General features: G+C 52.7%; 1 protein-coding gene across 2 annotated transcripts in view; it reads right to left on the bottom strand.

The window, feature by feature from the left end:
* TMEM120B (transmembrane protein 120B) overlaps nucleotides 1-11800 on the bottom strand; it is a 69821-nt gene that overhangs the window by 6361 nt on the left and 51660 nt on the right. For both annotated transcript variants that reach the window (XM_030821533.1, XM_030821534.1), the window contains 5 exons: nucleotides 4060-4125; nucleotides 3494-3555; nucleotides 1630-1722; nucleotides 443-507; nucleotides 33-101 (listed from right to left, as the gene is read on the bottom strand). In XM_030821533.1, the coding sequence (XP_030677393.1) occupies nucleotides 33-101; nucleotides 443-507; nucleotides 1630-1722; nucleotides 3494-3555; nucleotides 4060-4125 (355 nt within the window). The remainder of the gene's footprint in view (nucleotides 1-32; nucleotides 102-442; nucleotides 508-1629; nucleotides 1723-3493; nucleotides 3556-4059; nucleotides 4126-11800) is intronic.

The raw sequence follows: 11800 nt of genomic DNA, 5'->3' as shown, positions 1-11800 counted from the left end.
CCTCCCCCGAGCATGCCCCCACCCTCCCATACCTGCCATTCTCTGCATTCCTCGTGGCTGGAGAGCTCAAACAGCGTGACGGCATTGTAGAGCTGCCAGAACTGGAGAGAGGAAGGCAGGTGCTGCTCACCCACCAGGCTCCCCTGGCCAGCCACGTAGAAAGCCAGGGCGACGGCCAGGCCCCTCGCCCAACTTTGGGTATCAACTACCCACGACACTGACAGACACCCCCAAAATGAAATGCAGGCACCTGAGGCCAGGGCAGGGCTAGGTCAGTTCTGGCTCCTGCCTTGGCATCCCTGGGCCCAGAGGCTACCCAGGCCCCAGGATGCCGTGGGGCCCAGCATGGGGATGGATGGAGAAGGAGGGCAAGGCCTGAAGACCTTCTGTTCCCGGGGGTCAGCCCAGACAGGAGATACCCACAAACTCCAGGGGGACTCACATGGCCACAGAAGAGGAAGGGCAGGAGAAAGGTGAGGCCCCGCCACATCCAGGACTGGAACCCTTCTGTGGAGAGGAGGGAAGAAAAAGGACACGCTGAGGGGCTCCGCTGCCCCCACAGCCCCACCAGAGGCCCACCCCCCGCCACACCAGTCACCCTAAGATGAGCCAGCGACAGTCACACATGTGGGGGGTCAGCCCTCACCTGTCATAGCTGGGTGGGCATTCACTATGACAACAGCAGCCCTGTCACCCGGCCTGACTGCTGTCTCTCTTCAAGCCACCAAGAGCCAGGTGACAACACACAGACACCAGGCGCTATGTTGCTACTAATTTCTTTAATCTGCACAGCGTTTTGCATTTTATAATGAATTTTCATATGCATCATTTCTATCGAGTCTTGAGACAGGAGGACCTACTTAGGAGAGTAATTTGATGGAAATGACTATGTCAAAAGACAGCAGAATTGGCCAGGCGCAGTTGCTCACGCCTGGAATCCCAGCACTTTGGGAGGCCAAGGCGGGCAGATAACTTGAGGCCAGGAGTTTGAGACCAGCCTGGCCAACATCGTGAAACCCCATCTCTACTAAAAATACAAAAATTAGCTGGGCGTGGTGGCAGGCACCTGTAATCCCAGCTACTCAGGAGGCTGAGGCAGGAGAATCACTTGAACCCGGGAGGCAGAGGTTGCAGTGAATAGAGATTGCGCCATTGCAATGCAGCCTAGGCAACAGAGTGAGACTCCGTCTCAAAAAAAAAAAAAAAAAAAAAGATAGCAGAGTTGTATTAAAAACAGTTTCCCCTATGGCTTAAGGGTGAAGCATGTCTCCCCCGTGTACATGCATTTATATACTTATGCGTGTTGGTATGTAGACATGTTACACACAAATGGCTAATTTTGTGTGTGTGTGTGTGTGTGTGTGTGTGTGTGTGTATTCTAGAACACACACACAAAAATAGACACTTCCAGAGGCTGAGACAGAGGCCCTGCCCTCGGGGCCTGGTATGCAGCTGGCCTGGCACTTGGCAGCTGAAACAGAATCCAGGATGAATTCTGGAAGGCGCTTCGGATAAAGGGCAGTGGCCTGGCTCTGCTGTATGGGAGGTGCTTGCAGGGCCGCACTCCCGGTGTGGGGAGCTGGCAGGTCCAGCGCCTGCCCCCGCTCCAACCCAGGCCCAGCTACTCACCCACTGTGAGATCCAGGTGGTTCCTCTCCCCCAGGGCCCGCAGCCGGTAGAGACAGCCCCTCTGGTAATAATATTGCAGGAACTGGACGCAGCCTGCAGGGGGAGCACAGCGCCCGGGCTCAGGGCCTGGTGTCCCCGGAAGACAGGGCGACACCTCCTCTCTGCCCCAAGCACAGGCTGGTGGGTCTTTACTGGGCAGAGGCAGAAAGGGTGCCCTGGTTACAACCCTCTCCTACGCCCAACACACCACACACAGACACACACACCCTTTGGTCTGAACCTGCTTTAGCCCTTATCCAGAACACAGGTATGTGAGGACCCATCTAAGCCCCAACTAGATTTGAAACTTCTAGAATTTTCCATGCAGTAGACACTCAATAGATGCTTGCTGGAATGCAAGCTATGCCAGTGCTATGTTGGGAGCTGTGTGCAATGCTAAGACACAAGAGAGAGTTCCATCCAATCGGATACTTCATTGTTGCTTAAAATGAGATGGTAATGACATGAAAAATAGCCATGATAAACTGTTAAAAATTCAAAAGGCAGGTTATAATAGTAAAGCTCTATGTACAGAAAGATCCCATACTTGTAAAATATACATAATGCGATACACACATGTATATACGTATTTATGAATAAAAACTTTTGAGAAGACATAGATCTTAATTAACATTGATCACCCCTAAGGTGGGCTGATAATACAATTTCCATTCTTGGCTTTATAAATTTGTATTTGCTTGCAAGCAGGTTTTAATTTAAAATGTAGGTTGTAGTATCTGAAAAGTCAATACAGCCAGGCGTGGTGGCTCATGCCTGTAATCTCAACACTTTGGGAAGCCAAGGCAGGCAGATCACTTGAGGCCAGGAGTTCAAGACCAGCCTGGCCAACATGGTGAAATCCCATCTCTACTAAAATACAAAAACTAACCAGGCATGGTAGCAGGCCCCTGTAATCCCAGCTACTTGGCAGGAGAATTGCTTGAACCGGGAGGCGGAGGTTGCAGTGAGCCGAGATCACAACACCGCACTCCAGCCTGGGTGACAGAGAGAAACTCTATCTCAAAAAAAAAGAAAGAAAGAAAGAAAGAAATGGCAGGGCATGGTGGCTCACGCCCGTAATCCCAACACTTTGGGTGGCAGAGGCGGGTGGACCACCTGAGGTCAGGAGTTCCAGATCACCCTGACCAACATGGTGAAACCTCATCTTTATTAAAAATAAAAAAATTAGCCAGGCATGGTGGCGGGCGCCTGTAGTCCCAGCTACCAGGCAGGCTGAGGCAGAAGAATCATTTGAACCCAGGAGGCAGAGGTTGCAGTGAGCAAAGATCACGCCACTGCACTCCAGCCTGGGCAACAGAGCAAGACTCCGTCTCAAAAAAAAAAAAAGAAAGAAAGAAAGAAAGGCAATACACACATGGGATAAAATTTAAAGGGAACAAACAGGTTGGTGAAAAGTAAAACTCTCTCCCTGTCCCCAACCATCCAAGCCCCACTCCCCAGAGGCAGGACCAGCTCATTGTATACAAATCCAGAGTGATTTTTGGATGAGAAAAATAATATATATTTCCATTTGGAGGACTTATTTAGGACTGGAAAAAAGGCTGGTGCCCCCAATGCTACTCAGTTCCCAAAGGTCACAGTTGACAGGGCTCCAGCCTGGGAAAGAAGCAGGCAGTGCTGGGGGCTGGGAGGTGGGTGGAGCTGACCTGGGGCGGGGACAGCTCTCTCTGAATTTCTGGGACCCTCTCCCCCAGTCTGGTCTCCCTGCCACACAGGCAAGCACTGATGTCAGCTGGGGCCCTCCCTTGGTGAAAGTCTCAGAAAACCATGCCCCTTCCCCCAAATCCAGGCAATAGTCACTCACTCTGAAAAATGGAAAACGCTAAGAACTGGTTTCGAAACTTCTGATAAATGGGTCCATTAGGCCTGGAGGGAATGTAGAAAAAACAAAGGTGGGGCCCACTGTGAAATGAGACACTCCTCCCCACCCCAACTCCAATCCAACCAGGAGAGGCGAAAAGGTGGATAAAGTCAAACTGAGGTCCCGACTTCCTCCCTTCTATCCCTGGGGCTGGGCAAGGTCATCCCATCTTCCTTTCTAGAAGCACAGGAGTCCACATGGCCGTGCAGAAGCGCTAACTCCCTGTGACCCCTCTGTCCTCCACGGTCTCCTTCAGTGCCCAGCCTCACTCGCTCCCTCCAGCCTTGCAGCCCCGCTACCTCTGCCCTGGCCAGGGACACCCGAAACCATTCCCTGGAGAACCCCCTCACGGGCTGGGTGGGGCCCGCGCAGCTGCAGGCTCATACTTTCTTTCCCAAGTTGGCCCTGGAGCACCCCCCAACTGCCGTCTGGATCAGCCCCCTCCCCATTCCCGGGCGCCAGGCTCTACTCCCTGGGAGGCTGGAGGGGCCCAGCGAGGGGCTACTCACCAGGTCAGCATCACTCCGGACAGGAATGTGGAGACGTAGTGGTGAGACACCCACCAGCCTTTAATTCTCGGGGAGAGGGAAAGAACGGAAAGCGCTCAGGAGGGGAGAGCAACGCAAGCATGTGTCTCGCTGAGGCCCCACCTAGGCAGCTGGGGCTACTGTGCACTCAGAGACGGCTTCTTGGAGTAAGAAACGGACTGGAACCCTGACCGTGCCCTTCTCTCTGTCCCACAGGGCTGCACCATCCCACACAAACCAGCTGCAGATTAGCCTGGACTCCCACTTGGGCTTCCAGTGGTTTCCAGCAACCCTCAGAGCACACCCCTAGCCTCACCCGCCTTCAAGCCTCACTCCTGTCCTCCCCACCAGGTCCTCTCCCCAGCACGCAGGCGCTCCAGGCACGTGGGCTCTCCTAGAACCCGCCAAGCCTGCCTGCTGCCACCTCAGGGCCTGCTACGGACTGAATAGTGGCCCCAATTCCTGCGCTGAAGCTGAGCCCCCCCAGCATCTTAGAACGTCCGTGACTGTATTTAAAGACAGGGCCTTTGAAGAGGGGACTGAGGTAAAACAAGGTCACACAGGTGGGCCCTAGTCCAGTGTGACTGGTGTGTCTGCAAGAAGGGGAGAGACGCCAGGGCTGTTTGTGCACAGAGAAAAGGCCACATGAGGACACACGGGGAGATGCCATCCGTGAGCCACAGAGAATGGTCTCAGGAGAAACCAGCCCCGCCAGCACCTCCATCCTAGACTTCCAGCCACTGAACTGTGAGGAAATACAGTCTGCGGCTTAGGACACCCGGCGGGCGGTACTTCCTACAGCTATACCCAGCGGGCTCACCCAGGACCTTCAGACTTGCTGCTCTCTCTGCTCCAAGACCTTGACCTGCCTGGTTCCTGGTCCACGTTCAAGCTTCAGACTAGCTGTCACCTCACAAAGGCCTCCTGACCGCCTTATCTGAACCAGCCCGATGGCCCCACTCGGATCACACTGCCCCACTTCATCTCCTTCATGGCACGGACCACTGTCTGCAATTACGTGCCTTTCTTCCTGTGATCTGCCCCCTTTCCCACACCATGTCACCTCTAGGTTGAGCAGCAGTTTTGTCCCTATTTTTCACCAGTCTATCTGTGACCCTGGGTTCCAAGCAGCTGCTCAATAAATGTGTTGAATAAGCAGGCATGTAGACACACACGCACACACACGAGCTTTCTCTTTTCCAGGCAGGGTCTCTTTTCCTGTCACCCTGTCTGGAGTGCAGTGGTGCAATCATGGCTCACTGCAGCCCTGACCTCCCAGGTCAAGCAATTCTCCCACCTCAGCCTCCTGAGTAGCTGGGATCACAGGCATGCGCCACCACGCCCAGCTAATTTTTTTTTTTTTTTTAGAGACAGGGTCTTGCTATGTTGCCCCGACTGGTCTCAAACTCCTGGGCTCAAGCAGTCTTCTTGCCTTGGCCTTCCAAAGTGCTGGGATTATAGTCGTGACCAACTGTGCCTGGCCAGACATTCTTACACGGGACTGCAGCTATGACATTGCCCTGTACAGAAGCAGAGGCTGATGGATGCCACACGCGGCACCTCACACCATCTCCGAGGCGGCTTCTCCCTAGGAGTCACATACCCCAGGCCCATCTCCTGTCATCTCAGTGACAGGAGGCCCTTGCCCAGCCCTGGAGTTCATCTATCCAGTCCAGAGGCTATGGGGACCCTGTTTCCAGAACTCAGCGCTCCCCCAGCTGGGTTTTTGGTGGTTTTTTGTTTGTTTGGGTTTTTTTTTTTTTTTTTTGAGACAGTCTTGCGCTATTGCCCAGGCTGGAGTGCAGGGCGCATTCTTGGCTCACTACAACCTCTGCCTCCCAGGTTCATGCAATTCTCCTGCCTCAGTCTCCCGAATAGCTGGGACTACAGGCGCCTGCCACCACACCCGGCTAATTTTTGTATTTTTAGTAGAGACAGGATTGCAACAGGTCGGCCAGGCTGGTCTCGAACTCCTGACCTCAGGGGATCCACCTGACTCGGCCTCCCAAAGTGCTGGGATTACAGGCATGAGTCACTGCACCTGGCCCAGCTGGGGGCTCTTGATCCACAATTGGGTAGAGCCTGGTTGTCACCCCCCACCCCCAGCATCAGGGGCAGCCTAGGAAAAAAGGAGTTGGACCCTCAACCCTGTAACCTTCAACATCCCAGAGTGTGTCTCAGGCCTTGGCTGGCCTGCCCAGGCTCCTCTAGTCCAAACACATGGCAGCAACTTGCCAAATGCACCCGGGAATAGCCAACTCCCTCCTCCCCAGGACTGGGCGGTGGAGGCTGGGGATGCTTGTGGGAACAGTCATTAACCTTGATCCCTCCAGAACTCTCTTGGGACTGGGCAGGGAAATGGGTACACACAAACACACACACACACACACACACACACACAGATGCTCGTGGGAACAGTCATTAACCTTCATCCCTCCAGAACTCTCTTGGGACTGGGCAGGGAAATGGGTACACACACACACACACACACACGTGCTTTCTTTTTCCAGGCAGGGTCTCGCTCTGTCATCCTGAAGATGTGCTCAGGGCCGAGCTGGTTCACAGAAGGAAAAGCTGGACTAGGCTTTAACTAAAATCATCCTGGAACCTGCTTTCTTGACACCTAGGCCAGTACCTACAGATATGTCACAGCTTCTTTTTAATTTTTTTTTTTTTTTTTTGAGACGGAGTCTCGTTCTGTCGCTCAGGCTGGAGTGCAGTGGCGCAATCTCAGCTCACTGCAACCTCCGCCTCCCGGGCTCACGCCATTCTCCAGCCTCAGCCTCCCAAGTAGCTGGGACTACAGGCGCCTGCCACCACGCCTGGCTAACTTTTTATATTTTTAGTAGAGATGGGGTTTCACCATGTTAGCCAGGATGGTCTCCATCTCCTGACCTCATGAACTGCCCGCCTCGGCCTCCCAAAGTGCTGGGATTACATGCGTGAGCCACTGCATGTCACAGCTTCTTAAATGGCAAATGACATTCCAAGGTGTGGCTCTGCCATGGTCTACTTGGCTGTTTCTCTTGCTTTTTTCTTTTTGTAGAGACTGGATCTTGCTATGTTGCCCAGACTGGCCTCAAACTCCTGACCTCAAGTGATTCTCCCACCTCAGCTCCCAAAATGCTGGGATTACAGGCATGAGCCACCATACCTGGCCTCTGGCTGTTTCTCAACTGTCACTATTGCTCTCAACACTGTCATGATGTCCTCATGGAAGTCCCCTAAATGCAATGACACTGTTTCTCCACAGTGGCTACCAGACACGGGATGGCTGGGTCAAGGAGTGTGCACTGTCCCTTGTCCAATTACCCTCCAAACAGCCATCCCAATTTACCCTCCCGTCCTCAGCGGAAGAGAGAGTCTGGGTCCTCGAACCCACACCAACAGTGGATGCCATATTTTAAAACTGTTACTAAACTGGCTGGGCTCAGTGGCTCACACCTGTAATCCTAGCATTCTGGGAGGCTGAGGTGGGAGGACTGCTTGAGCCCTGGAGTTGGAGACCAGTATGGGCAACATGGCAAAACCTCATCACTACGAAAAAAAAAATATATATATATATGTAAAAAAATTCACTGGGTGTGGGGCTGCGCACCTGTAGTCCCAGCTACTTGGGAGGCTGAAGTGGGAGAATGGCTTGAGCTTGGAAGGCGGAAGTTGCAGTGAGCTGAGATCGCATCACTGCACTCCAGTTTGGGCGACAGAGAGAGACTCTGTCTCAAAAAATAAATAAATAAAATTGTTACCAAATTTACTAGGTGAAAACTGGCATGTCATTGACGTTTCAATATATATTTCCCTAATAAGTGGGTTGGAACCGTCTTAAAACATTCCAACCAGAATACGCACATCGTAAGAACAAGACTGGATCTAAACCATCGCTCTTCCCTTGACGGCCCGTGCAACAGTTCCGGGCATAAATTGGCTTTTCAAGCAACAGCCTGTGTGTTCCCCAGGAGTTATGCTGAGGGGCAAGGTTTTATGCAGCTCTGTGTTCACAGCGCTAACAGCACCAGGTAAACAACAGGCACTCAATAAATGTTGACATGAATGATGTCTGGGAGGTGTGGCTGGTGAAAGCAGCAGCTAATCTGGATGCCACCAGCACAGAGATGACAGGAGATTGTTGCAGGTGCCACGTGAGGTCATGGGGACAGGGTGAGACGTCCATCTACTTCTTTGTCCCCAGAAAACCCCCACCTCCACTCATGTATCCTAGTCTCGCCTGTCAGTCTAAGAAGCCTTCGGGCTCCAAATTTCTGACAGCAAAGGCAGTTGGCCAGATCCCCCAACTTCCAGCTTGAAGAGCAGCCAGGAGGTCTCTCTGCAACCTCCCAGAGTTCTGCAGAGCCACATGTCAGCCCTCAGCACTTGGCGGGTGCCACACTCCTTTGTCCTGTTCCCAAAGCTCCCCTGAGAAATGCCCTCTGTCTAGAAGCAGCCTGAGGCAGATACAGACTCCAGGCAACAAGCCTGACTGAGCAGCAGCTTCTCATTTCACAGCTCGCCGTGACCAGCTCTGACAGATGCCACCAATAAACACAGCTCAGTGACATCGGGTGAGGCTAGAAATCGCTCCTTCCCTGGCCTGGCATTCACAAGCCCAGGCGTCCATCTGCACACCCCAGGGCTCTGGGCTGGTTGTGTGCACATGTGTTTATATAGCCATTTTGTTGTGATGTAATTCAGACACCATACAATTCACTCACTGAAAGTGTACAACTGAGTGGTTTTTAGTATATTCACAGAGTTGTGCAACTGTCACCAGAATCTATTTTAAAACCATTTTATCATGGCAGAAAAAAACCTACACCCATTTGCAGGTTTCTTTCTGGGCTCATTTCACCACAGAAGTTAAAGCTTGCAGGGGCAGCCGGGCGTGGATTACAGGCTCATACCTGTAATCCCAGCACTTTGGGAGGCCGAGGCGGGCAGATCACGAGGTCAGGAGGTCGAGACCATCCTGGCTAACACAGTGAAACCCCGTCTCTACTAAAAATACAAAAAATTAGCCGGGCGTGGTGGTGGGCGCCTGTAGTCCCAGCTACTTGGGAGGCTGAGGCACAAGAATGGCGTGAACCCAGGAGGCGGAGCTTGCAGTGAGCTGAGATCGCACCACTGCACTTCAGCCTGGGCGACAGAGCGAGACTCTATCTCAAACAAAACAAAACAAAACAAAACAAAAAAGAAACCTTACAGGAGCCCACGGCCTTTTTTTTATTTTAGGAGCTCCAGGAGGAGCAGGTGCATCAATGGCCAGACGTAGGCACAGCATGTCCCGATATCTGGAAATTGCAAGGGTAGACTTCTCCCTTCAGGACACATTAACATGGCTGTGAGTGTGCAGGAGATATGTGCACCAGCCACTGTGAACCCCAGACCGTTCTTGGTTCTGTGCCTTGGGCCATCTAGACAGTGGGGAATGGCTTCTCCACCGAGGACCCCTCCTAGAAAAGCCAGTTGGAGGCAGGCACCCTAAGCTGGCTCCCCAGAAAAGCAAACATGATCACTGAGTCATTACTCATTCTGGCCCAGAACTAACTGTAATAGACATTGGCTCTTTTGCGCAGTTGCCAATCACAGCCCATCCTCATTGGGTGGCCTCTGCTTTGCCCCTGTGGGGAACCACCTCACCCCCACACTCAGTCTGGGTGGGTGGGATAGACCTCAGTCTTATACCCAAGCACATGACCCTAAGCCAACCAATCAGGACCCTCTGCAGTCGTCTGGCAACAGTGACTGGCTCTCAGAGATCAGTAGGTCACCCAAGCCTGGCCAATCAGAAGTCTGTGTCAAGATTCCAACTGGGGTGGAGGGAGGTCTGTCAGCCCAGGGGTTACTGCTGGTGGGAGGCCTGCCTGGGGACCGCTGGGGGCCATCGCAGGGGAAAACAGAACAGGGAGCTGGAACCAGGCCATGAACACCTCCTGAGCCCTCCTGACCTCCTTGAATGGAAATTCCCAGTTAAATGCGCCCATAAGACCCCTTCAGGTTTAGCCCCCATGGGATGGCTTTCCATCATTTTCGAGTTTACAAGAGAAGCTGACTTGCTTATTATGCTGAGCTGATGAGTAGCATCTCACTTGGCAGGCACCAGACACAAACCGAGGGTGGCTTCATACCTCGATGAGGAAGTCCCCACCCCTACCTGCTCCCCTGACCACACCTCCTGTCCCAATTCAAATCTCAGGTGCAGCCAGAACTGGACAAAAGCGCCTCCATCAGACCGAAACAGGGCAGCAAGTCCCCAGGAGGCCCGTAGGGTTCAGCGATGCTGTCTCTAGAATGCCGTTATGGCCCCAGGACCCTTCCTCACTGCAGAACTTGCGTTTGGGCCACTTCAACAAAGACCGTGGGGGTGTTGACAGCACGCACCAGCCCCGAGTGGATGCTTCAGGGATGAGAAACTAGAGTTCATCCCAGTCTCACCTCCCACCGCCTCCACACAGGCTCTCCTGCAAGGGCTTCTGAGCTACTCCCTGGTAAAGAACCAAGCAGGAGGGGAGGCCTCCAAGGCATCTCCCTTGCCTGCCCCCAGGATCAGTCAGCCCTGAGGAGGAGGTGGAGGAGGGCGGAGGCTAAATCTCCAACAGATGTGGAAGATGAGTCACAAGTCTGAGGCACTCGGATTTAGCCCACCTGCCTTGCTCCCTCCCCCACAAGCTGGCCCCAGCTCCTGTAGTCATTCTATTAGGTTGGTGCAAAAAATGACTGCAAAACACAAATACTTTTAGACTAACCTACATAGAAGATAACGCATCTATTTGCATCTATTTGGGCCCATAGGCCCCATTCCAGGCTCCACTTGCCCACTCAAACCCCTGCCTCAGACCACCAAGGGGAGACAGGCCTGGAGGAATGGTTCCATTGCAACCTCAAATTCTTTGAACCATATCTGCTATAAAAGGTCCTCAGTAGAAAAAACTCTGGACTGGGCACGGTGGCTCATGCCTGTAATCCCTGCACTTCGGAAGGCCAAGGTGAGCAGATCATCTGAGGTCATGAGTTCAAGATCAGCCTGGCCAACACGGTGAAACTCCATCTCTAGTAAAAATACAAAAATCAGCCAGGCATGGTGGTGGGCACCTCTAATCCCAGCTACTTGGGAGGCTGAGGCAGGAGAATTGCTTGAACCCAGGAGGCAGAGGTTGCAGTGAGCCGAGATCGCACCACTGCACTCCAGCCTAAGTGACAGAGCGCGACTCTGTCTCAAAAAAAAAAAAAAAAAAAAAAAAAAAAAGAAAAGAAAAAAAAAACCTCTAGGTGCTCCCAGAAGGCAGAGTGTGAGTTATCTTGGAGTCCTTAGTTCAGTGTTTGGTACTTAGGAGACGCTCAATAAATGTCTGATGAATGGCAGATGGAGGGTAGAGCAGACTCACACGAAGCTTTGAATTGCAAGCTCAGTGACAACCATCCCTGCTCTCCTGTCAAGAGAGTGAACTCCAGGAACTCTGAACAGCTCCTGCTAAACTGTTAGGCAAGGGAGGCTGGCTTTGGAACTCCATTTTGCCCTGTTAGCGGCCCTCTCTGTTTTGCTGGAGAGCCCCACACTGGCAGAGACCTCCGAGGCTCAGTGCTGCTCTCATCTCTCTGGTCACCTCCCATCCACAGCGTCACATTAGAGTAAAAAGCTGCCCAGAGTAGCTCTTACTAAAGTGTTAATGATTGCTACAGGCATCACATGCCCCGGAACACTCTTTTTTTTGAGTCAGGGTCTCAC

The sequence above is a fragment of the Nomascus leucogenys genome, chromosome 10, assembly GCF_006542625.1.
Source record: "Nomascus leucogenys isolate Asia chromosome 10, Asia_NLE_v1, whole genome shotgun sequence".
In the NCBI taxonomy this organism is placed as follows: domain Eukaryota; kingdom Metazoa; phylum Chordata; class Mammalia; order Primates; family Hylobatidae; genus Nomascus; species Nomascus leucogenys.
This window is presented reverse-complemented; position numbering and strand designations above follow the sequence as displayed.